The sequence below is a fragment of the Mus musculus genome, chromosome 14, assembly GCF_000001635.26.
Source record: "Mus musculus strain C57BL/6J chromosome 14, GRCm38.p6 C57BL/6J".
Classification (NCBI taxonomy): domain Eukaryota; kingdom Metazoa; phylum Chordata; class Mammalia; order Rodentia; family Muridae; genus Mus; species Mus musculus.
The window spans coordinates 121,737,888-121,763,944 of NC_000080.6; the positions used below are offsets into that span (position 1 = coordinate 121,737,888).

The 26,057-nt window shown below is 45.4% G+C and overlaps 1 protein-coding gene across 37 annotated transcripts in view; it reads right to left on the reverse strand.

Annotated features, from left to right (window-relative positions):
- Dock9 (dedicator of cytokinesis 9) overlaps positions 1–26,057 on the reverse strand; it is a 259,536-nt gene that overhangs the window by 199,523 nt on the left and 33,956 nt on the right. For 29 of the 37 annotated variants that reach the window (XR_874271.3, XR_383125.4, XR_874272.3 and 26 more), the window contains exon 1: positions 414–7,936. The exons of 6 other annotated variants lie outside the window; for them this stretch is intronic. Coding sequence is in view for 22 of the 31 variants with exons in the window: in XM_006518357.4 (XP_006518420.1) it covers positions 414–575 (162 nt within the window). In the remaining 9 variants the exon portion in view is untranslated. Of the gene's footprint in view, positions 1–413; positions 7,937–26,057 lie in introns of those variants that run through there. 2 more of the 37 variants (NM_001128308.1, NM_001128307.1) reach the window with 1 other exon arrangement.

Genomic DNA, 26,057 nt, shown 5'->3' on the forward strand with positions numbered 1-26,057 from the left:
AGGCTGAGAGATAAAGAGGCTGGATAATTCACCATCAGTGGGGAAGGGGGTCACACGTGAATGTCTGAACATGCATTTTGCTACAGATGACCGCTAAAACTACCAAGAACCCAGAAGGCTGTAAACTGCTTGAGAGAACTAGTCTAACAAGACACCGCTCTCCATCTCCTGTCTGCACTTACCTTGCATTAATACACAGCATCCTCACACATGCAAAGAGGTGCTTCAAATTTAAATTTAAGATTACTGGTTACTCATTCATACAGACAATATATGCATATTTACATATATATAGAGAGAGATAGATATACACATAAGCATATGGAAACAGATGTGAGCTGCTTCACAACGAAAGACTAGCTTTATGCTAACACCATTAAGCTACTTGTTAATTAAATGAGACAGCATTTTACCAGGCAGAAGGCGATCGATAGTTCAGAGTCTTCTTTTGACCAATTGTATGCTGTATATTCAAGGGCATTACTCTCTCCCGGCTGCTTGCACATGTAAGCACAGTTTCTCTCAAAAACGGTACGGATGCCTTTGAAGAGAATCACGCTGGTAGTGCAGCCCATCCCCGAAGTGTGCACATCCAGACTTCTAGCGATCTCTACACCATCCCCACATCAGCTTCTTTGGCTCGTCAGACACAGGCTTCCTCTGGACCATCTTCACGACAAGCAGTTACCGGCACCGGAACAGAAGGAAGTGCCAGGCTGTTACACTAGAATCCGTTCCTGCCCAACAGTCTGACAAAAAAGAAAAAGGATCCAGGCTCCCCGTGTGGAACAGGAAGGGTGGGTGGTGCAAAATCAAGATGACACACCTCAGATGCACCAAGACTGTGAAAGTATCGGGTTTTTTTCCCCCCAGCAAACTGCCACACAGCTAATACACGAAAGCAAATGTGCAGAGGATTAGCATGGGCTGGTGGGAAATGCTGGCACCTTGGATCTGCCTGGGACTGCTCTCAATCTCAGAACCTGCCCAAAATGCAAAAGGCAGTGCCAGACAGCCACCCTGCTGCAGATGCTGCTGCTGCTGAAGGCACAAAGGATTCTCGTCTGCTGCAAAAAATCACTCTCCCAGAATGCTTCGCCTAGCATCTCTATTAGCAAACATCTCTTTCCTTGACCTAAATATGCTGCTTGTTTAATCTTGCATCAATGAGAAAACAGACAAGCCAAGGAAAGGAGGAAATACAGTCTAAAAACGGTGAAAATGCCGAGACGCCTGCTGCCATGGAAACACGTGTAAGCAACTTCAGACAACCTTTTACACGTAATGGTAACAGCCTGCTGGCAGTCGAGCATAGGAGAACATGCGAGGCGTGTGGTCTTGACTTCTGCACACCTCTCCTCTTCACTAGAGTGCTAACCAGGTGGGTGCTGCTTAAGGTACCCAGAGACATGAGCACGGACATGGACAGAGAGCTACCCCATCTGGCTGGCCACGTGTCTCTAAAGCAGCACTCTATACAGTCTGCAAAGGCAGGTCTGTGCTGCGGTCTCATTCACAATCAACATTAGTATTTTTGATCCACAGCAAATTCAGGTCCTTCCACCACAGACTCAGTGACACCACAGTGAATCACGTGACTCTTAGGGAAGGGGTGATAGAGAAGTTCTTGGTTGACAGAATACATTTCCCTGTTTGCATGTAGGGTGCGCCCTCCCACTTACAACGCATATTTAGAAAAAGGCTGCCATTCCAAGATATAACAATCCTTAACTATAACAACTGAATATCCAGGGAAGTATCAGAAAGCCATGTACAGAGCAAGCAGCTCACTGTCCTTTCATATGATCCCCAAATGACTCGATGTCTTGTTCTATTCTCTCTGTGTCTCTGTCTGTCTCTCTCTGTCTGTCTCTCTCTCTGGTATTCTTTGAAAATGCATCTAAAAAGCCACATAAAACCAAAGCAGTGAAGGCACAGCCACACACAAAGCACAGCGGCTCTGTGGGGTCTGGACTGACACGCAACACCAGGCAGCAATGCCATTAGAAGACCAGGAGCCACGGGGATGCTCCATATGACAGAAGGGCAGGAGTTCAGAGCCCCAGAACCTTTGTAAACGCTGGATAGTGGCCACCTAGCACTTCCTAGCACTTAGGAAGCAGACAGGGAATCTAAGGAGCAGGCTAGCTAGCTGGGCTAGTCAGAAATCAGCGAGCTCTACATTCAAATTGTTCTTCAATAAATACAGTGGAGAGTGATGGAAGATCCTTAACATTAAGCTCTGATCTCTGCACTGACATCTGTTACCCATACATTGAACCAGGCTTGAATGCATGCTCACCAACATATATACAAACACACAGCACAACACACACATACAGAGTACACACACACGACACATAAAGCACAACACAGCACATGCACACAGCAAAACATACATGCACACATACCCAGACACACGTGCATACACACACATGTACATACACAGCACAACACTGCACACACCCATACAGAGTGCACACCGCATAATATACACCACACAGTACATGTACATGCACATACACACGCACAGCATGCAGGACAGTACACACAGAGCACAGAATACACACACACAGGGCAATACATACAAAGCACAGAATACGCACAGGCAAGACAGTACACATACACGCATACACAAAGTGTGCACACACACATAGCACAGCTCAGGCAGGCACACACAGCACACATACGTACAGCATAGCCAGGAACACGCACACACACTATAAGGCTCAAGACTGTATGACTACCTGACATCGGAAGATCCAAGCCTCCATGAGTCACTACAAACAACATGTCTAGAGGCAGGCAAACAACATGGAAATTCATCAACACAAAATTAATACTAAACTCCAAACATGTAAATTGTGATGTAATTGTCTTGAGAATTTAGGGTAAAAGTCTATTTAGTTTGCTTTCCACCACACATTACATAGAAATAGAAATGGTACCAGGAAATTTTAATTTATTGTCTTCATCAATTTTAGATATCCCAGGCACAAAAACAAGAGATCCCTGAAGACACAAAGATTATGATTGAAAATACAAAGAATACTTCAAAATGGATCATAAATTATGAGCAAATTTTAAGCTGTTAGTACACTTTGTTCTGTTGAATCTTCTTTTAAACCCTATGTTAATAGGCATGATGAATGTCTGCTATCCCAGGACTCAGGGGGATCTGGATTTGAGGCCACCCTGATCTACGTAGTGAGCTCCAGGCTGGCGTGGATTACACAGCAAGAACCTCTATCAACAACTACAATTGACACCTGGTTTAGGAGCTGCAGAGATGGCTCAGTGGTTAAGCACACTAGAAGCTCTTTAAGAGGATCCAGCTTCACTTCCTACACCTACATGACAGCTCAGTGAGACTCTAGTTCCACAGGATCCGATGCCCTCTTCTGCACTTCTGGCTTCCATGAGTACCACGCGCACACACACACACACGGCACACACATACACACACACAGAGCACAGCACACACAGCGCGCGCACACACACACACACACACACACACGTAGAGAGAGGCATCACACATAAACACTCCACAATACAAGAAGAAAGTACCAGTGCACGCCATGTGAATGGATCTGAAAAACACCAGGCTAAGTAAAAGAAGCCGGCCATAACTCGCATGGCAAAACTCCATTTAAATGAAATGGCCAAGATGAAATCCACAGAGACAGAAAACACAGCTGAGCATGGTAACTCACCCCTCAAAGACCACTCATGCCAGCACCCCGAGACTGAGGCAGGAGAAACATGAATTTGGAACCAACCTGAGCTACTCATGAGATAGAAGAGAGGAAGGGGAGAGTGGAGGCTAGGTTAGGGTTAGGATCATGAAAATGTCCCCAAACTAGAGCATTCCTAATACATAAGCGCTTTATACATGACCCACAGTCTATGTCTACCCTAGTAATGTGACTCACACTAAGAAGGACTTCTGCGCTGAGCTCAAGAGCATCTGAACTCCATTTCTGTCCAATGCCAACACCTCATCTCGCTGCCCCATCTGAGCAAGCTGACAGGAAAGTCAGGTGAATCCTTTTTTTGACATCAGTAAGGAATTAAACAACATAATGAACCCTGACTCCAAGATGGCCTTCTCTGTTCACTCCATAAGCTGCCAGGTCCAAATCAGTAACAGGAGCAACCGTAACCAAGAAGTTTTGGGAGCACAGCTGCACCTCTTTCTTGTTCCACACGCCACGAGGATTTGCTCTGTGGTCTAATGCAGCCATCGTCCCTGGTCAGCCGAATGGCTTTTGAAAGCTGCTCAGGGCAAGGGGTTCTGTGACCAACAAGCCACCAGAAAGCCCGATGGACCGTCTGTTCAGGCTGAGCTCTGCTGACCTCTTAGTGGTCACAGAAGGTGCTGTGGTGCAGCTGGGGCCCACAGCAGGCATGATGTCCCAAGCTCAGAGCCCCCTCAGTCTGGAGCAATGAATCCCATCTGTAGCACTCCCTTGCCAGTGTCTGTTTTAAATGTCTTCTAAAAGTCAAATCATCCTCTGGCAAGATTTCCCTATTGCTCTCCCAGGAAGTCTAGATAAAGAACCTGGGGGGAGGGGGGATCTGAAAGTATAAACTGAAGCTAACATGTTTCAAACCGAGCCATCTTCTGCTAGATTAGCCTCTGGTCTATTTTGGAGATGAGGGAGTGGTGGATTCCCTCCTGGCTTAAAAAGATGAAGCTCCTCTTACGCGACGACAACAAGCCACAGTCACAAAACCTCAAGACAGAGCCTGGAATCCAACCCAGCATGCCAGTCACTTCTCTGAAATGCCACCATAACAGTCTCCTTCCCACCTCTGGCTGACTCTCAGTGCTCTCAGTAGCATCCCATGAACCCCATGGAACAAGGCAACCTTACGTAAGCTGACCTTTGCATGTCCTGTTCATTAGCTCAACCACACGACCCTGTGCCCACCACAAATTAACACGTTGGATCTTTCTTTCCTTTTGTATCAATTTTTTTTCCCAGTTATGAGGATCAAATGCAGGTCCTCACACATACCAGGCAAGTGCATTAGCAAGAAGAGAACACTAGATGCCTAGGAATGGTAGTTACAGAGATTTGTGTGCCACGTGTAGGTGCTGGGAATTGAACCTGGGTCCTCTGGAAGGGCAGCCAGTATGTTTAACCTCAGAGCCATATCTCCAGTCCCTATATAAAGGGTTTCTTTTACATGAAGGAGATAAAGGTAAGGTACTGACTGTGTTCCCAACATCTGGGAGACAGAAGCAGGAGGACCGCTACAAGTTCCAGCTCTTCATGACCTATATAGAGCAAGCACCATGCCAGCCCAGACAACAGAGTGACTCTGTCTCAGAAGGAAGAACAGCCAGGCGTGGTGGCGCACACCTTTAATCCCAGCACTCGGGGGGGGGGGGCAGAGGCAGGTGAATTTCTGAGTTAAGGCCAGCCTGGTCTACAAAGTGAGTTCCAGGACAGCCAGGGCTACACAGAGAAACCCTGTCTCAGAGAAAAAACAACAAAAAAGAAGAAACAAACTCTCTTAGCATTGTGTGTTTTAGGCCTCAATGATTTAGGCTTATTGTGCATTTAATATTTTGTGTATATATAATGTATAAAAATGGAAAGGTCATACCTGAAATCCTGTCTTTTTAAGCAGATATAATTTTTAAATGAAAAACTGTCAAGAGGGTCCAACGGCCATTAAACTTGAGGACATTGTGCTATGTAAAATAAGTCAGACACAGGAGATCACATGGTTTTGCTTACATGAGGGGCTGGATCAGTGACGTTCATGGCTAAGATGGTCCTGATTTACGCCACACTGAAGAAAACCAAGCAAAGAAAGCTGAATGGTTACTACTTTCCCATCTCTCTGGAACAAGCATGGTGTAAGAACAGCTTCCCATGAGGGTAACTAGCCTTTCCAGCCCTCTCTTCCATGGTGCCTCGACCGTCACGAAGGGCAGAGACTCTGGAGAAACAAGCTTCGTGGTGTTTATTCCCTACTTCCCCTAGGTCCTGGCCTCCTGGGAATAGCCCTTTGAGCATGCACCATCCCAGGAAAGGGTAGCTGAGACTTCGAATTCTGACTTCAGCCCCTTTCACTGAGCTATAAAGAATGAGGCACCAGAGTCCCATGGATCGTTAACCCCTCAGCTCTGGGAGATGCTAGAGCAGCCAGGCTTCAATTACGGTTATGAGAGGTTGCAGAGCAAAACTCACGCTACTGAGGGAGCTCAGACCTTTACAGAGAAACCAATAAATCCTGAAATGCTGATCCTGTGTTAACTGTAAGATGCTACTGAAGGAGCTCAGCCACTGGCCTCAGTGCCTCTCTGAACACCCCGAAGCAAGGTGCCAGAGGAAGGAGGCTGACTACATAAAGGACTGAAGCCAGGCAGGAAGCACCAAGGGCCCAGCTATAAGGAGAGTAGAGGAAAAACAGAGAAGCAGGGTAAACTGTAGGGGCCAAAAAGATTCTCTTTTTTGGCAGACATCTGAGAAGGTCCAGGTGCAGCAATGCACCCTGAATTTGAATAACAGACACAGCAAAGAGAGCACATGCAATGGACCTCCAAACTGTGTGTTCACAGACAGAGTCACGGCCGCCGAAAGCCCTGACATGGAGACACAGACTGACATGGAGACGACCCACTTCAGTTACTTTTAGAAGCTGAGTCTTTCCCTTTTGCTGTAGTGGCATGAAGACACCGTGACCATGCTCCTAAGAAAGTATGAGACCACACCAAACTAAAAACAGTCATAAGGTATGTTTATAGCATCTTAAAAAAAAATCATTACACATTGTGTGTGGCCAGAGAGGTGCCTTGGTGGTTAGGAGCACTGGCTGCTCTTCTGGAGGATCCTGGTTCAATTCCCAGCACCCACAAGGTGGCTTGCAACCATCTGTAAACCCTAGAGGTCTCTTCCAGAGATCCCATCCCTTCTTCTGAACTCCGCAGTCATGTGGGCAGGCACACAGTGCACATACATAAATATGCATACATAGATCTTTCAAAAGCTTTTAAATGCTGACACAAACTTTAAGAAAAATTTTACAGCTTAATCAGGTTTTCATTAGCTTCATCAAGATAGGGAACAAGAAGGGCAGCAGTCACCTCTCAGAAACACAGGAGAGAGAAAAAGAACTTTTTTTTTTGTTAATCAGAGTCAAAAGACAAAATACACATTCCTCTATTTAGGCTTCTAGTGAAGTCAAAAAGAACTAGCCTAGTCTGTGTCTTTGCTGATGGGTGAGCTAGTACTCCCTGAGAGGCTGAAGCAGAGGGACCATCACTCCAAGGCCAGCATGGGCTATGTACAAAGGCCCTGTACCACCCCACTCCCCGCACCCCCCCCCAAAAAAAAGAAAATAAAGAAAGAAATTAAATCATTTCTCTAACGCCTTCAAAGTTTTATCTTCAAAAAGACAAACCAGTTAGGAGCTTCAACAATTCACTCTTTCTTTGTCTCTCTGCCCATCTTTCTCTGCTCCCTTCCCCCTCCCTCCCTAGTATTTCTTATAGAGTTCCATGTAGCCCAGACAGAGGCCACCCCTGAACCCCTGATGCTCCTGCCTCTGCCTCCCAGGGGAATTTTCAAAATCATTTCTATATGAGCCAGTTGAAAACCACAGCTTTGTGCTTTTGCTTCTAGCATGACTTCACTCAAACATTCCCTGGTACGTACGTGGATATAACTAGGTCAGAGAAACGGAGTAATTTTAGGAGAAAGCACCCTGAACAAAAGAGTAGACAAATTGTAGACCATGCTATCCAAGCTGATTAAAACTAGAAAGGACCAAAAAGACATATCCAGCATGTGGGTGAGAAGTCACTGGGGAAATGCAAATTAAGGCCACAACAAGATGATTTCAGCATCAACTGACAGGTAAGTTTTAAATAGAAATATAGTAAGTAATGCTGAGGATGTAAAAAAAAAAAAAAAAAAAAAAAAAGCTGGAAGTTCTGCATACTGCCAATGGAAATATAAAACAGCACAATTTCTTCAGAGCCAATATGGCAGTTCTTTAAATAGAGTTAGCATACGATCCAGCCAGGCCACCCCTGACTAAACACACAACTCAAGTAGAAGGCCACGTCCACACAAAAACTTAAGCATGACTGTTCTTAGCAGCAACCCAAATGCTCATTCACTGATCATCACACAAATAAGGTGGGGTGCAAGTGGAATATTCCTCTGACATGGAAATACATAGAATACTGACAGACAACCTCTGAAAACATTCCCAGGAGAAGCAGCCAGTGACGAAGGTCTGTGCATTTCATCAGTTCATTTCCAGAACAGGCAAGCGCACAAAGAAAGAAAGTAGATGGGGGCTGGAGAGATACAACATGTGCTGCTCGATCATGAGGAACAGGGAGGAAGGATTCCAGCCAGCAGCTACCTCCAGTGGCTCACTACCTCCTGCAACTTTGGTTCCAAGGGATCTGATGCCCGCTTTTGCCTCTGCTGCAGCTGTACACACATGGGCACATAAATTCACATAGGCCCATAAAGTAACTCTTTACATTTTTTTTTCTTTTTGGAAAAGAAAGTAGATAAATGGTTATCATAAAACTAGGTTTGGGGGGTAATAGCCAAGAGGTCCAGAGCTTCACTGGAGAAGGACGCATGAATATCCTGAGAACCAGTGAACAGTGTCTTTAATGAGTGAGTTACATGGTATGAGAATCACAGCTGACAAAGGTGTTAACAAGGCAGGACAGATACAAAGCTGCATGTCTCTTGAGGGTACTCTGTGCCCCCTCTAACACAGCAGATGCCCCAAGCACTCCTGGAATCATACATGTGGGAAAAAGACAGTGCAGGAAAAGACAGCAGGATTGTTTTTTGATCAAGGGCCAGTTAAAGCTATTGTCCTTAATATTTACAGTCCACTTAACAGAACCCTCTCGTATGGTCAATAACTCTTCCTCATTCATTATGGAAGGCAAAGTTTAGACCTAAGTTCCTGGCCAATCTATCCCAATTTGTCCAAAGAAATTTCTTTTACAGACATTTTCCCACAAGATATTCATCTTGGCTTTGACCACAAGGCTCTCATGATCCAAGACAAAAATATCGTTTGGAGAAAAAGTCAGAGGATGGAAAGAGATTAATAAAGATTTTTTTTTTCTTAACTACTCATGTCAGAAAACCTGCTATATTTAGGCTAGCCTAGTCATCTAGCCAGTTAGGAAATGTAAATGTTAAAGGTAAATGTTAATAAAAGCCCACTCTGTGTACACGGGAACTGTGTCTTGCTGTGTCTGGTCCTGGACTCAGACTAAGTCTCAGTACCTCAGTTCTACCAATTCAAAACGTTAAGCTGTACGGGTGATACCCTCCACGGTAGCCAGCCTTTGATTTCCACAGAATCCCATCCTCATGCTCCGATCCCGAGGGGTGTGGCCTTCTGCCCACTGCACCAGGTGTGGAGTCAGAGTGAGACGCCAACCCTAGCAAAAGCGTCAGGCGTTAGAGCACACACAAGGTGAAGCTTCTCCTTAGACCAGGAGTTTGCCAAGTATGGGTCACACTGAGAAATGCATCTTAGATGGTGGCCTAGCAAATGTGTATAAAGACTTCTACTTTATAACGCGTGCCTCACGGCGACTTACCATTCCAATCACTCAGCTTCATTATAATTCACTAGAAGGTAGAAGGGGGAGTGGTCACAGCCCACTGAACTGTCTCCAGAGCCGTTCACATTCTGCCATTTAAATCCCACTAAATGCACCAATTATTAAGGGCATCTCCAGCAATCAGAAACACATCTGTGGCGGCTGGCTCAGTAGAAGGAAACTGAACACAATTATGAAAAAAATACTCTGGAAGGCAGAGTCCTACCTCACATGACGCTGCATTTGCTTTGAATCAGCTGTCTCCGAAAACTCGAAGACACTGGTGGGAATGCCCTCCACTGCTGTAACAACCCGCTCAACCCACTCACTGCTTCTTATGCCCCCTACCCAGAGGTCCTGGTTTTAGAAGAATGCTCCCATCAAAGGGAAACAATGTTTTCAGTGAATTAAAGGCAGGGCAGTCACTTGGTCATTTGGAACTCAAGTCTTCAACCACGCAGAAAGGACAGTCTTGCGGCCCTAAGAGCTCAGTGCTGCCTCCTGAGCATAAGGCACACTATGCTGTCCTTCTTCAGGGCTTTCATTTCTGAGAGGCCCAGAAAGGAAGCTGGGAACCTAAGCAAACCTAAGAATTGGGGCCTTCAGAAGTCCATCAAATAATCCATCAGGGGAGGCCCCAGGAGAGACACAGGAAACATGTGAATAAGGAAAGGACACAAATACCTACTCCTGTCAGTGAGGTGGAAACACACTCTAACTTCTCCTCGTTACTCCTCATGGTGCTGTGGACAGGAGCAGCCCGATAGGCTCATGTATTAAATGCTTAGTCATCAGGGAACACCACTATTTGAGAAGGATTTCATTGGGGAGTGGGGGGTAAGCTTTGAGATTTCAAAAGCCCAAGCCAAGCCCAGGCCCAGTGTCTCTCTTTGTCTGTCTCTGTCTCTGTCTCTCTCTCCCTGCTCTCTCTCTGCTGCCTGTGGATCTGGATGTGGACTCTCCACTGCTACTCCAGCACCATGTCTGCCTGCATGCCACCATGCTTCCTGCTATGATAATGGACTAAAACTGTAAGCAAGCCTCAATTTAATGTTTTCCTTTATAAGAGTTGCTATGAGGACTGGAGAGATGGCTCAATGGTTAAGAGCATTGACTGCTCTTCCAGAGGACCTGAGTTCAATTCCCAGCAACCACATGGTGGCTCACAACCATCTCTAATGGGATCCAATGCTCCCTTCTGGTGTGTCTGAAGATAGCTACAGTGTACTCATATAAATAAAATAAATAGATCTTAAAAAAAAATTAAAAAGAGTTGCTGTGGTCATGGTGTCTCTTCACAGCAATAGAACACTGAGACACTCTTATATAAGCACCTTGGACACTAAACTCTACAAATTAGACTTTGTGCAACAGAATCGGAAGCAAAACTGAAAGACAAAGACTAATTAACAAAGCCCAAAATGATAGCAGGCCTCTCTCCCAGAGACACAACATGAACAGAGAGCTGGTGACTGGGGTGACTGGAGTGACTGGGGTGACAGGAGTGACAGGGGTAACTGGGAGACAGGGGGGACAGGGTGGCTGGGGTAACTGAGGTAACAGGGATAACTGGGGTGACTGGGTTGACAGGGTGACAGGGGTAACTGGGGTAACAAGAGTGACAGGGATGACGGGGTTAACAGGGTAGCACACGCATCCCCAGGTCTGATTCTAGATTAATGGGGCCTCTGCTGTGAGCTTCAAGGGTTTAGTGACGAGCGCCTCATCTGTGCACCGCAGAGCCCTGTCGGCTGCTTCCTTCAGCAGCTCCCTCTGGTTTACTTTTGTGTACAACAACACTTCTGTGTCATAGTGCAGCCTACTAGACCAGGCTGCAGATACAGATTTGAAAGACGAATCACCAGGGGACAAAAGAGAACGGCCGCCAATAAAGCATGTGAAAAGATACTCAACATTAGACATGAGGAACAAAATGCAACTCAAAACTATAATAGTATCTCACTACGCACTGATGAGGATGCACTAAATTTAAGACTGGTCAGATTGATGGACCAGCAAACCGGCTCAGCAGGTTAAAGCACTTACTGGCAGCCTGAGTTCAATCCCTTAGAACCCACAAAATGGAAGAAGAAAAGCAATTCCCGAATATTGTCCTATGACCTCTACATGGCACGCACACACACACACACACACACACACACACACACACACACGTGCACACACACACGTGCACACACACACAAACGGTTAAAAAAAATTGCCAAATTGAGTGCTGCAAAAGATTTATAACCAGTAGAACATGTGCACACTGCTGCTGGATCCACTTTTGGGAAGTTTGCCAACGCCTCAAAACAGTTCCCAGATGAACTCTTAGGTGTTAACTCAAGAAAAAAGGGAAAACACCGTCCATACCACAGGCTTCTCTTTTGAGAATAATAAAAATGTCTTAAAACTGGGTTACGGTGTTGACTGCAGATACCTGCAGGTTTACTAGGATTCAATGGATCGTACAGTTAAGCTCTGAAATGAATGTCAGGCTTTGCGAATTATACTTCAGTAGTGTCGAGAGATATAACACTCTAGGTTAAATAGGCAAGCACCATGAACGAAGTAACTGTGTCTGTGAGAACTCCACGTGGCAGAGGCAGTGCCTCAGGACAGAACCATCACGGCAGAGTGGATGGCTCCCACTCCTAGGATGAACTTAGGCATGACGTAATAGAGAAACAGACACACAGAATGAAGGATGGTTTTGATTGCTTCAAAACATAATGCTTGAACAAGCATTAGCGAAAGGATACCATTATGAAGCTGGGAGAATTCTGTCTCATATGGGAGGCACTTTTCCTTTTCCTCAGGGAAGTGTTTTGACAGGTGATTTGCACCACAGACAGCCAAGTCCGACTGGCTGGCTGCTGGAGTCACACACATCTACACATAGCACACATCACTAGAAACAAACCTGGGTGTGATCAAGTACTACCCTCAATGAAGATCTAGCCATTTGAAGACAAGCAGTATCTTTTATAAGTGAATGACCTGAATCTTGAATTGGTTTGCCCGATCCTTGATGATGAAAATAGTCTATACTTACCATAGTGAGTTTGTTGGGAGAAAAACTAAAATTTAACCAAAAGTTCAAGACATTCGTATTTTAAAAAGAGTTGCCAAAAATCCATGTAAAATTTCTTCAAAAGGAGTATTACAAATGTATGCGCGTACACACACAAAATGAACATCCTGCTTTCTGTAGTTAATGTTTTTAAAGTATTAATATTTATTATTTTGGTACGTTATGATTTAAAATTATTTTCTTAAACATCCCAGTATATAACTTTGTATGTAAAGAAAAAGTAAATTTAAGAGGTACCATTCCAACACTACCCAGAAATCAACTAAGCCACAGGGCACAGGCTGCTTACCACTGTCCAACTACAGGACTCAGAAGAGAAGAAAACGAATTTGACCCACGTCACACGGCTTACGTGTGCCGTGTGAACAAGAACCCTCCATCTCCTAAGTCCCCGCTCTTTCTGAGCTGTCACTAAATCACACTAACAATGACAACACAAGAAGAGATGATGATTATAAGGCTCTCACCCTGGTGGGATTCTGAAGGGAAATATGAAATTGCAATTGTTGTTTAATTACACTAATTCCCTGAGTTAGACCTGCCCTTCTAACTGGGTGACCAAGAGGACATCCACAACAGTGCTCAGCAAGCGTCCAGGCATAGCTCTTCCTATCCCGGGCTCCCTATGAGCCCCACTAAGACAGCAAAGGTGGTTCGTGTATAGCCAAGGTAAGCACATGCCGTAAGGACTTCATGCTCTACTCTGAACACAACATGGAAGCCGAGGCATTAGTCCTCTTGTTCTTAATGAGAACCACAGTAAATTCAGTGACAGATTCCTCCAACTTCCGAAAATAAACAAAATCAAGGCCATTTCTGAGGAGACATGTGGCTTAATTTCATAATAAAGAGATTGAACAAACTCATTATGAACCAAAGAAATGTCTTGATATTAATGCATTTCCTTCTTTTAACTCATCCGAGACACCAGAGTGGGTCACTCACCGGCTAGAAGGCCCAAGAAGATGTTAAGTGTTGTGCTAAGGCCATGCTAATGAGATCATGTGCTATTAAAACTGATTCTAAGGGGAGCTGGAGAGATGGCTCAGTGGTTAGGAGCCCTGGCTGCTCTTCCAAAGGAACCAGGTTCAATTCCCAGCACCTACACAGCAGCTCACAACTGTCTCTAACTCCAGTTCCAGGGGATCTGATACCCTCACACTAATAGATATAAAATAAAGTTAAATAGATATTTTAAAAATGACTGTAAAATCCATTCAGATACCAAATTCCTTAAATCCCTCCTATTTGCAAAAGATAAGAATAAAGCTAAGCCTTTTTCTTCCACTGGGATAAGAAGAACTACAAATAACTAATTTATATGCTACAAATTAAAGGGGTTTGGTCTTCTGTTGCTTTTTCATTGCAAATGCCAAAATCTTCATAATCTAACAGGATTACTGAAAGATATGTCTTCAAACATAAAACTTTTTTATTCTGGGTAACTTGTCTGTCAACCTGTGTTACAAAATCCTTAGTTTAGCAGATGTCTCCTTAATTTAAAAAAAAAAAAAAAAAAAAACAGACCTAGAAATGGTACAATTACATATAGAATTTTCTCACAGAAAGATTAAAACTACCTAAAAATAAAAGTTTTCATTTCATGCCATTAAACGCTTAGTAGCAGATTCCAACTGTCTAAGATGCCCTGAGGCACAAATGAGCTCCCAGCCGCTAAAGTAACCGTTCCTCAATATGCGAGGTAAATGCACGAGGATACAGGATGCTCTGCTGTATCTGAACATACAAACCAGACATCCGTGTACACCCGTGCTTTCCTCCTCTGACTGAGAACTAAACCTGGAAAGGTTCATACCATATGTCCTGCTCCCTGCAAATCAGTTTATCCAGTAACAGTGCAGATTCCATCTTGGTTCTGAAACAAAAAGTCTGAAGGTGAAAGATCATGCTGCAGCCAGAGCTCCCCAAGAAAGGCCAAGCCCAGGACAAGAAATTCCTAACGGCCCATGTTGTCCTCAAGTAGGAAGGAGGGAAAGGAAGCTGCCGCCCCGGGAGACAACCACTGAGTGAGGGAAACATCCAGGAGGCAACCTGACCCATGGTACCCAGCATCTCTAGTCCTGCAAAGCAAGGGCTTCTCTACTCTATAGGCACTGGCTGCGACTGCAATTTCCTCTGGGAAAAAACAGAACCATTGTGTTACTGTTCGTCAATAGTGGCCTGATGGGATGGCACAGAAGATGCACCATCCTACGGTTTGTATAAAGTATACCTCATCTACTGTGCAGTGTAACTGAGTCACAAATGAGGGCTGCGAGGTTCAAGACACGGCTGAGTCACTGAGTGTCTACGCTCGCATGTCCGTCATGTAGCCACAGACATCCAGATTAGACTTCTTGCCACGTAATACTTCAGTCGGGCATCCTAGAAACTTCTGTATTAACATGCTAAGTAGAAGGAACATTTTATATTAATAGAGGGGGTGACAGATCAAATGCCTGGCCAACGTCAAGGGTCCTCAATATGGCTCGGATGCAGGGATTCTCTTTCTCCCATCCTCTAATCACAAAATATATTCAAGATGCTCCATCTAGTGGATTGTTTGAGGATCCTCAGGCTAAGGAAAACACATTTTTAACAGCTCAGGACATCCACACATCCCACATCCACAGCCAAACCGCATCCCTGGAAGCCAAAGACAAAAAAGCCCATAAGAAGTTCTGCAACACAATCCCAGTGGAGGGAGGAGCAGGAGGAGGGTCGTGGCTTCCGTGCTTCCTCGGATCAGGACGTCACCATGACTAGTCAAACACAGCTGCACCCTAAATCACTTTGCCCGATTTCCCCGGTTTTCTCTGACACAGTAGGAACTAGCAAGGAGATCGTTTCAGAAGCAACAGTAAAACCACGGCAAATGAGATGTGGCAGAGGCGGTGGCTCGTGACCCTGATCACCGTACCTATCCAAACAGAACTTGGCCCACAACTATGCATAAGCAACTTTATCTGTAATAACCAACCACTGGAAACATGATTAATAAATGATAGGTCCATCAGTAAAAGGAAGCAAGCAAGATAGAGACAACAACATGGGTGGCCTCAGGATCATTATTCTAAATGAAAGATGCAAGACAAAGCAGAATTCATACCACAACCCATGTTCATAAAAACTCACAGTAACAGAAAGTAGATCTGAGATTTCTTAGAGACGGCAGAGAAGCCACACAGACAGATGACAGACGGGTCCAAGGCACTTGAGCCAGGGTGGTGGACGTGTTCATTACTCTTAATGCGATGGCAGCTTTCATATGTGGGTGTTTAACTTATTTTAAGTATGCACAGCTTCAAGTATTTCAATTGTTCTCAGTAAAGCTACTTGGTGGGAAATGCCCATTCTCCCTACATTCCAACAACAGACTCTCGGGCTAATATGTGCGCTTGTTTGCCTTAAATCTGTTCAACCCGAAATTTTCTTGTCTTTAAGGGGAAACAGACTAATTATTAAGAGGAAAACACTGTTTTTCCACCACTTTTACGTCAACATAAAGCTGGCTTCTGAAAAGGGGAAGACATACGCACATTCCACAGTGTCTCTTGAAAAACTGGAGGATTCAGCTTTCCCGTGTGCCATTTGAGGCCCCTCACACGGGAAAGCGCACTTACACACTCAGTCATGCACGAGTTTATTATGTGAAGAGAGATTCAGGGAGGAAGGCCAAGCTCACAGAGAAATCCCTGCACGTCAGCAGATTAGTCCAAGTTCTTCCACTTCTCAGCGCCAGGAAGAACTTAACCTCTGGAATGAACACGGCCCACATCTGCAGCATGGCGTCAGTGACTGCCTGCTCGCTGAGTGACTGTAAGATGAAAGGATGACCTGACTTCACTCCATTCACATGCCCTTTTCCAGAGAAGTCCTAAATTAGGTCCGTAAGAGTTCATCTTACTACATATCCAGGGTGGAGAAGTGCCTTCAGGAAAATAACTTCATTTCTTTATTGGGGTATGTGCCACGGATGTGTGGGGCAGTCAGGACAACTGGTATTATCATTTCTCTCCCTTTGTATGAATCATAGGACTGGAACTCTGGTCCTCGGGTTTAACAGAGAGCACCTTACCCACTATCTTACCAGTCTAAAAGACATCTTTTATGGATTAATTTTTATATATAAAAACAGCATGCATTTGGAAAATAGATTCAGTAAGCCTATTACTTTTCTTCCTTGAGTTAGATTTTTATACATATAGTGATTATGGTGAAGTCTCCAATATACCACATGTTGCAGGGATATTTGATCACACTGTGAACCCCAAGACTGTGTTATTTACTGAAAGAACTGTTTCTAGCTGTGGTGTGGCTCAGCCCTTAGCACCACACCCTTAGTGCACACCTTTAACCCTAAACAATGGACGTAAAGTTAGCTTGTAGAAAGGAAGCACCCATATTTGAAAGTGATTCTATTTGAATGGCAGACAAAGTGGTGAATCAGAGAAAAATTTGACAGAATAGGATATGCCCAATTCTCACGGGAAGAGAGAAAAGAGAAGCTATTTAAGAGAGCACAGAGAGAGGGGGAAAAAAAGAAGGCATTTTTACCAGGAAAGCTGTACAGAGACAGGTCGCAGAGAGATAACAAGCCAGACAGAGGTGAAGACAGAGCAAGCCAGAGAATGAGAAGGAACCAGAAAATTAGAACATATTGCTGGGCTGGAGAGGTGGCTCAGCCGTTAAAGGCTAGGCTCACAACCAAAAATATAAGAACATACTGCCAAAACTAGTATGAATCCAAGCAGAGCAATTCAGGAGAGGCTGAGAAAGAGAAGCCAGATTGAATCAGTCATCTTAGAGGGGAGTTTGAACCAGAACCTCTGAGTTGAACCAGCCAACTAGAGATCAGAAAGAATAAGAAAGGGTAAGCTTTCAAAAGGCTAAAACATTCTAGACCTAGATTAGATTGTATGGCTGTTAGAAGCTTCCCGGACTAGACCTAGGTTAGCAGACAGAGGCAGTAAGGTTTTGAGACGACAATTAATACAGGAGAATAAAACTTAACTGATACAAAGACAGAACTCTAAAAGTCTTTATCCTATAGTTCACACGATCACCCATTACTTGTGGGTAGTAAATGATGTTACTGATAACCACAACTCATGGCAAGAAGAAAATATTTCTCGTGTCGTAACACTTAAAAGAGTCTTATTTTTAACTATCAACAAACTAAAACTTTGGGGCGGGGGGCGGGCTGCAATCTGTCACACTTTAGCTGATCAGTACTAATAAGCAGAGTCTATTCTCTGCAAAACGATGCCCTGGGGTCAACTATCCACTCTCCCAGTGTTGTGCTGTGACCAGCAGCACAGAGAAGCAGCTCATCTCTGTAAGCCTTCATCAAAGTAGAGGTTTCTACAAAACAGGAAACATGAGCCCACTCTTGGCAACAGACTCCATCTTCCCTGCTACTGCACCGTTCAGGGCACTGAACACCACCACTCGAGTTTGATGGCCAAATGCTGCTTGAACCACCCGTGCGGAGTTTTAAATTTCTGGATACTGGGATGCTTTAGGCTCTTGCTTGAGCCGTCCCTGATCCACCTCCTCATGGCACAGGACCCGTAAGAGGTGACACAGGAACCACAGGAGTGTCTACCTCTGACACAGGAAGTCTAATGACAAAAGACGGTCGTACCTGGGTCAGCTTAAAACTCCATGTACTGGACCCTAACCCCTGTTGTCATGGGGCTTGGACGGGGATTTGGATGGTGATGAGATCATGGGGATGGAGCCCTGGTAAGAACAAGGCCAAACATGGCACATGCCTATCATCCCAGCACTTAGAAGCCAGGAGCAGGAGGATCTAGAGTTCAGGTCATCCTGAGCGGCATGAGTTCCTATACAAAGGGAGTGGGGGGAGGGAAAGAGGGAGAGGGAAAGAGGGGAGGGGAGGGGGACAGAAAGCAGGAGAAATGTTTATGTATGTGTGTGTTCTATTCCCTTCCCTCTTCTAAGCTCTTCCCACCACGTGAAGCTACCATGATGAGAGGTGGCATATATAGCCAGGAAGCAGCACTTATAGACACTGATCTATAGGTACTTTGATCTTAGACTTCTGGCCAGCACAACTGTGATATGCATACGTTGTGATTAAGAAGTAAAAAGATGTTTGTTTAATCTCTCGGGCAATGGTATTATAGCAACCTAAATTAAGCTATGGTCAGAAAGAATAGGATGGCACACAGCTGTAATTCCAGTACTGGGAGGTCGAGGCCCAACCTGGGCTACATAGCAAGAAAGAACATCAACAACAACAACAACAAAAACTGCCAACATTGTTGAGATTTGAGTGAAAAATAAAAAACAAAATTTCCAAAATTACCTTGGTACTGGTTTTCTGAGACACGAAGGGCACCACGTAAGAAATGTACACATTTTAGGAGAATGTGCACATGGAGACTGTGGTGGCTTGAATGAAAATGGCCTTCACAGGCCCAGAGGTTTGAATGTTTGGTCCCAAAATGGAGGAAATGTTTGGGAATGACTAGGAGGGTAGGGCTTGTCGGAGGAGGTGTGACATGGCAGGCCATCTTCCCCAGTTAGTGCCTTCTCTGTTTCCTACTGTCTGTTCCCACCCCCAGCCCTACTCTCCCCCCTCCCCCCCCCCCCCCCCCCCGAGACTTAGAACTCTCAGCTCCTCCTGTACCATGCCTGCCTGGATGCTGCCATGTTCCCAACTTGATGATGATTGACTGAACCTCTGAACCTGTAAGCCATCCCCAATTAAATGTTGTCCTGGTTGTGGTGTCTGCTCACAGCAGTAAAACTCTCAGTAAGACACTCCTTTGGTCACAGTGTCTCCTCATAGCCAACAGGAAAGTAACTAAGACAGAGATTATGTGAATAAAGCAATTCCTCCTCAAAATTCAACCTAAATATCACACCAGACATCTGGGAACAGCACAAACTGTTCATGGATTCTACAAAATCTAGGCAGCCCCTGAAAACATTTCCAACCTCTGCTCTCAAGCAGATAGAGGAGACACAGAGGCAAGGCAGAAACGGTGGAAGGAAGACCAGAGAAGAAAGGAAGGATTCAAAACTGAAAATGTCCTGGCTCCAGCTCTCCCCAGGATGCCCAAAGCATGTCTTAGTGAGCAATAAGACCAAAGATCTCTTTATCCTTCTATACAAACAAGATGAAAACTGGCTCAGTAACCCACACAAAACTCTGAAGTTGATTTTTCTGAATGCTAGTAACTCTATTAATACCCACAGTGGGCCCTGCAGAACCCCTTACCCGCAGATGTCTGACTCACCAGTTAACAAAGCATAGCCATGTAGAGTGGAGGAGCTCTGTACAAGTGGCCAGAGATGAAATGGAAACTTAAGTCTTCTTTGGAAAGTCAGTGTGTTAGATGGCAAACACATGAAGGAGCATTTCACTGAAGCAGACACAGGTGAAAGGATATCCTGCTAATGCAAGCACGTGAAAGGACTCATGATGAAGGATTCCTCACTAACAACACACATGTATGGGTCCACCTTACACCTTGTAGTTGAGGTGCATTTGTTGGGACTCCTTAGAGGGAAATGCACCAAAAAACTTCTGGTTGTGTGCTGTGACTTCTTGCCACTTCTGTAGACTTGGGCTGACTGGCAGAGTGATGTCAGTTGAGACTGACTCACATGAAGTTTTGTTAAGAGAGACTCTGGTGCTAAGGCAAGACATGTGGTAAAGCAAGACATGTGGAGGGCATGTGATGTTTGGCGGGAGTATGAATAGGACTCAACGGACTGGCAGAAGGGCTTGGCTTGCTTGTAGAGCTAGCTGTGCAATGCTTGTTGGTCTAGAGTCTTTGCTGATCTTTGCTTGGCTGAGAGAGGCACAGCTGAGAACTTCTCCTATCGTCCCTGCAGGTCCAAATCCCTCCTGATGACTCGTGCAGATTTGTCTGAGGCCTGGCTGTCTCTGCTAGGTTGTGCCACCGCTGCTGATTCATGTTTGCAGTCCTGACTCTACTCAACTGGACTACCGATATATCTGTGAAGTGTTTTCAAGTGGATTGGGCTGCTGCTGCTGCTGCTGCTGCTGCTGCTGACCTGTGAACTGAACTGCTGATTTCCTGACAGCTCAGATGGTATTTGTTCCAAAAAACAATCTCTATACGGGTCCACTTTTCCCGTATAGAAAAATCTTTCTTTTCCACTACCCCTGGTGGGTGATGGGCTAGAAGGGAGGTTAAAGCATTTAAAAGTCATCATTAAAAGTAGGCTTTGAAAAAATTAAAGCTACAAAGAACACCTCCAAAGAGAGTAGAGGAGGCACACAGGAGAGCAGCAGACTGTCAGCTCCCGTTCCACCAGTACACAGCTGCACACCTCAACCCTAATCCTCTATAGCACCCCCCACCCTGTACTTTTGTTGTCTATGGGTTTTCTTTTTATTATTTTATGTGTGTGTGTGTGTGTGTGTGTTGCCTGCATGTATACATGTGTGCCATAGAGGTCAGAAGAGATGGCAGTTCCCCTGGAACTGGAGTGATAATAGTGGTGAGCTACCACTTTAGTGCTGGGAACCAAACTTGAGTCTCTCTGCAGAAAGGACAGGTACTCTGTTTCCTGTTTAATTTTTACACCCATACACACACCCTTTATGTGTGGGTGTTTGCCTATAGGAATGCCTGTGAACCACATGTATGCCTCGTACCCAAGGAGGCCAGAAGGGGAAATTAGATCCACAAAAATTGGAGTTATAGATAGATGGTTATGAGAACCCATTTAGGTGTTAAGACTCAACCCTAGGGTCACTAGAACAACAGCCAGAGCTCCTAACCTCTGAGCCATCTCTCTATCCCAAAGCTTTTTGGGGGGGAGGCTGCAGGGGAAGCAGGGAGGTCCAGACAAAGTCTCACTGCATAGTCCAGACCGACCTCAAGCTTGCAATCCTCCTGCCTCAGCCTCCCAAATGCTAAGGCGAAGGAAGGCATTTCCACCAGCATGTTCTTCTCTCCTGAGGAGAGGATCACAAGGTAAAAATGAACCCCACTGCCTGAACGAACCTTCCCCAAAGGGGAACAGCCAGAACTCGTGGATGTTGCTTTGCTGCACGGGATCTGGAGGTAAGATCATACCATGGTGGCCCTAAATCCAATAATGAGTGCTTAATAAGAGACAGAAGAAAGAAGAGGCTTCTAGAAAATTCTTACTGCTACAAAGTTTCCAGTTTTAGTCATATTGATCTTTGCATTTGTTTCCAAATGTGATAGCTCAGAGCAATAAAAATGCATTTTTACTACATTTCTTTATTGGAGCGGGCCTGCATGTGGAGATCAAAGGGCAACTTATAATAGTAGGGTCTTCCTGCACAGGATCAAACTCAGGTCAAGTATGGTGGCAAGTATGTTTACCCCCTAAGCCATCTCTCACCAGTACACAAAATGTTTTCTTGTAGGCCAGAAGTCTAAAATCTAGCCGGACTGTGCTCCCTCCATGGGATCAAGAACCCTTCCTTGACTCTTCTGTCTTTGGTGGTATCTTTGGCTTATGGCTGTCTCATTCAAATCTCCGTGCCTATTTTAGCCAATAAATTCTAACGAGTTGCAAATCAGGGGTATTATCTCCATCCTGCACAGGCACAAGAATTAACGCACGACATCAGGCAGAAAGATGTGCTGTGAGAGCATCTCCTGACACTCCTCCTAACGGTGTCGTCTTCTGCCTATACTGCAACACACATGAAGGCCAAGGATCCTCCTTTACCTTCCACAGAGAGTAGTTTGCCTCCCCTCGGTCCCGCTGGACAGTTGTCCCTCTAACTACTAAATGGCAACCATGAGTCCCAGTGGACCTCCGTGTCTACAACGATGGCTCCGATACCAACAGAGACAAGGCAGGCTTAAGGGGCAGCGACTGAGCTCGGGATTGCTGGTGACATCTCCTTTCCTGCCATCCCACCCCTGCACCATCCACTATAGCTTATGTGTTGGTGCCTCTCGTGGTCACATCCTTTCCCTTGCACATCTGGTGAGGAGTGAGGGCAGTGACCCCCATCAAAGAGGAAGGAACTGGAAAATATTATTAAACATGACTGAAATACATTCACAAAATGAGTTCCTATTCCCCAAGCATTTACATTTTTAGGTGTTTTACTTTCAACTATTAGAACTGCCAACTGACACAGTTAGCTCAAATGCCCACTGACATCAGATGCAAAGCTTTATATATTCAATCATATCCAAAATGGACTAAATGAGCTTATTAATAGCCATTTAGCCACCTTCACATAACCCTGTGAGACTTCAACCTGACAGCTGTTACCCTCTGAGGAGATGGGTCCCTGTAAGACCTCGAGGAGCATGGCCTTCTGTGTCCTCCAACCAAGACTCATCAGTCAGGCAAGGGACGGCCCCCTTACCCTTCATTCCTTCACTGGTCTCAGACAGTGAGAAACATCTTCTCTCCGGCCACCTCATGCCAGCACTGTCCAACAAAGCCTACATGTCACCGTCTCTTCCCTTCACCAGTCCCAAACCCTTGAACCTGCCACAGTCACCTCAACAGCCCTTTAGGCAAAGGGAAAAAAGGGGATGAAATTATCATGGGTATTTCTCTTGCCTTGGGGGGGAAAAGTCCCTTAAAGTGACCTGAAGATAGCCGACCCTCAGAGAAAAGCTCCAAGATGCCTGGGCCCTGTGGAGACTGCAGCCAAGTGCTCTGTCCACATCCCAGACACCCTCCTGACACCCGGCTCCAGGCCAGCAGGCCCAGGCAGAAGGGGTACTCTGTGATATTTTCCCAGTCTTCCACTCTGGGGTGTGAACCCTGCTGGCTTTCCATAATTTAGCATGCAGAGCCCAGCAGCTAAGGGTTTAAGGTAAGGAGGAAAGGGGCAGATAGCCAGGTGTACTGAGGGGAACCCAAAATAAGGCTGACTGACACACCTGAAACTCCAGTGGAAGAGGCCGGAGGACCAGAAGCTCAAGCCTAGCCTGGGCTACATAATGAGTTTCGGGCTAGCCTGGGCCACATAAGATCCTGTCTCAAGAAAACAAACAAAAAAACAAAAATAGTGTAACTATTTTGATCATCTATATCCTTACCCAACACCAATGGTAAGGAAAGGGGGTTTAAAAAACATCCCCAAAAATTACAGGGTTAAATAGTGTGTGATCAAAGAAGAGGAGGTCGATTCCTTCACAGTGAATCATCTTGGCCACAAGCCTTCCCATGCAGCCCCTCCCTCTCGTCCTCCCCTTTGAACCTCCAAGACAGCATGCAGGTGATGCCATATGGCCCTATTGCCTTCTATCTATGCCATTATTACAGCTGAAACAATACTAGTGTGACCCTCCTTCTCCTCAGGCCCTAGAAGAGCACCTCACACAAAGCCTGGCGCCAGAGGCCTCCAATAAATGTTGGCTGAAAGAATGACTGTGAACTCACTTACCACTGACATTTAATTACCATGTAAGCCAATTGTGAGTCTTACTTATAGGACAGATTACCGTGGCCATAAAGTCATCTGCCAACAATAGCTCCGGGAGCCCCGAGCATAACAAAGCATGTTCGACTGCTCATGCAACATTGCACAGCTTTATAGCTGGGAAGTCAGGGCCAACCCTGAGTACTGATAAACAAACCACGCTTACACAGGATGACACTGAGCAGAGCCATCAGCCAGGGCGGCTGCACTCAAGTCTCCTAGAACCACCAAGCCAAGAACCTTCAGGCCATTCAGCAGCAGCCAGCTGATATTGTTCATGTCTGATCCGAAGAGCAGCCATCAGGATGTCAGAATCGCAGGTCTTCCTAAAGCTGCGCTATCGGGTTGCCTAGCAACCACAAATGCTGCCCCAACTGGCTACCATCCTCAGCTGGGCTCCATCCATTTAGGACGATGTCAACTAGAAAACCAACACTGGCTTCCTGGCTGTATGTGGTTTTACATGTCTGTAATCCCAGCAGACAGGAGGATCAGGTGTTCAAGGTCACAGCTTTAAAGCCAAGTTCAAGGCCAGTGTAAAGCTACCTGAGACCTTTCTAGGGAGGGAGCAGAGGGAGGAAGAAGGGGAGGGAAGAAGAGAAGGAAGGGGTTAGAGGGCAGGGAGGTATAGAATAAGGAAGGAGGTTTTGGTTTTGTTTTGTTTAAGATTTACTTCCTAGCATTTACATTATAGCAGTGTTAATTGCCTACTCACCGATATTTTATAAAGGTATCAATCTAACCACAATAAAAACAAAACAAAACAGTAACAAAGAAAATCCCACAGTTTAGCCTTCCTTAGGCAGCTACCATAGACTGAAGGTAGGCCAGGTGTCCTCCCAAATGAAATACAGATGTCACTTACAGGCCCTTCCTAACGAGGGTCCTTAGGTTCACCATCAGGAAGGCCCTACCACGCTCCCAGATCAAGAATATCCACACACATCCCTCCTCCCAGTGTGACCACACTAAATAAATCCCCCTCTCCTGCCTTCCACTTTCAGTTTGATTATTTTAATTGACTATTTTAATTGTCTTGTTGAGGACGGGTAGCAAGGGTTAACCTGGGGCACAGGTCAATGTCACACAGGCTATAATGTGCCCAAGGAGAAAGACCTTCTTCAGTAGATACCTGGTAACTGTGAGGATATGGAGAAACAGGAAGTACCGGTGGAAGTTTAAATTAATACCGCCAACATGGAAAACAATTTAGCGTTCGAAACTTTATAGATGAACAAGCTACAGTGTCCCACATTAATCCCATTGCTCAGCAGGCTGAGGAAGGCGGGGACCTTGAGTTCAAGACTAGTCAAAGCTATAAAGCAAGATCCCGTTGAAAAAAAGAGTTGTTTTTGACACAACTACCACATGATCACGTGATCCTATTACGGAATTTATTTCCAAAAGAGAAGCTGACACGTGTCTGCCTGATTCTTCTATTGCTGTGATAAGACAGTGACCAAGGCCATTAAGAGAGGGAAGGGCTGGTGTGGCTTATAGCTCCCAGAGGTCCTGGCGCCTGTCATTGGCAGGGGCTAGGAGGAAGTGAGGGGACAGCAAGCATGGTGGCTGGGACTGGAAGCTAAGAAGCAACATCTTGAACCACAGAGCAAGGTGCAGGAGGGAGAACTGGACTTGAAAGTCAAAGCCCACCCCCAGTGACATACTTCCTAGAGCGAGGCCACACCTCCTACATCTACCCAATCAGCACCCACCCACTGGACTAAAAATCCAAATGCCAGAGCCGGCCATCACAACAGCTCCTGCTGACAAGACAGCCTTATTCACAGAAGCAGTAAGGGTATACGCACGGATACTATTAAGGTTCAAAAAGCAAAGAAATCCTGGCGTTTCCAACGGCATGGATGAAAGGAGGGGGCATTATGATATCTTGATAATCATGAGATTATCAAATA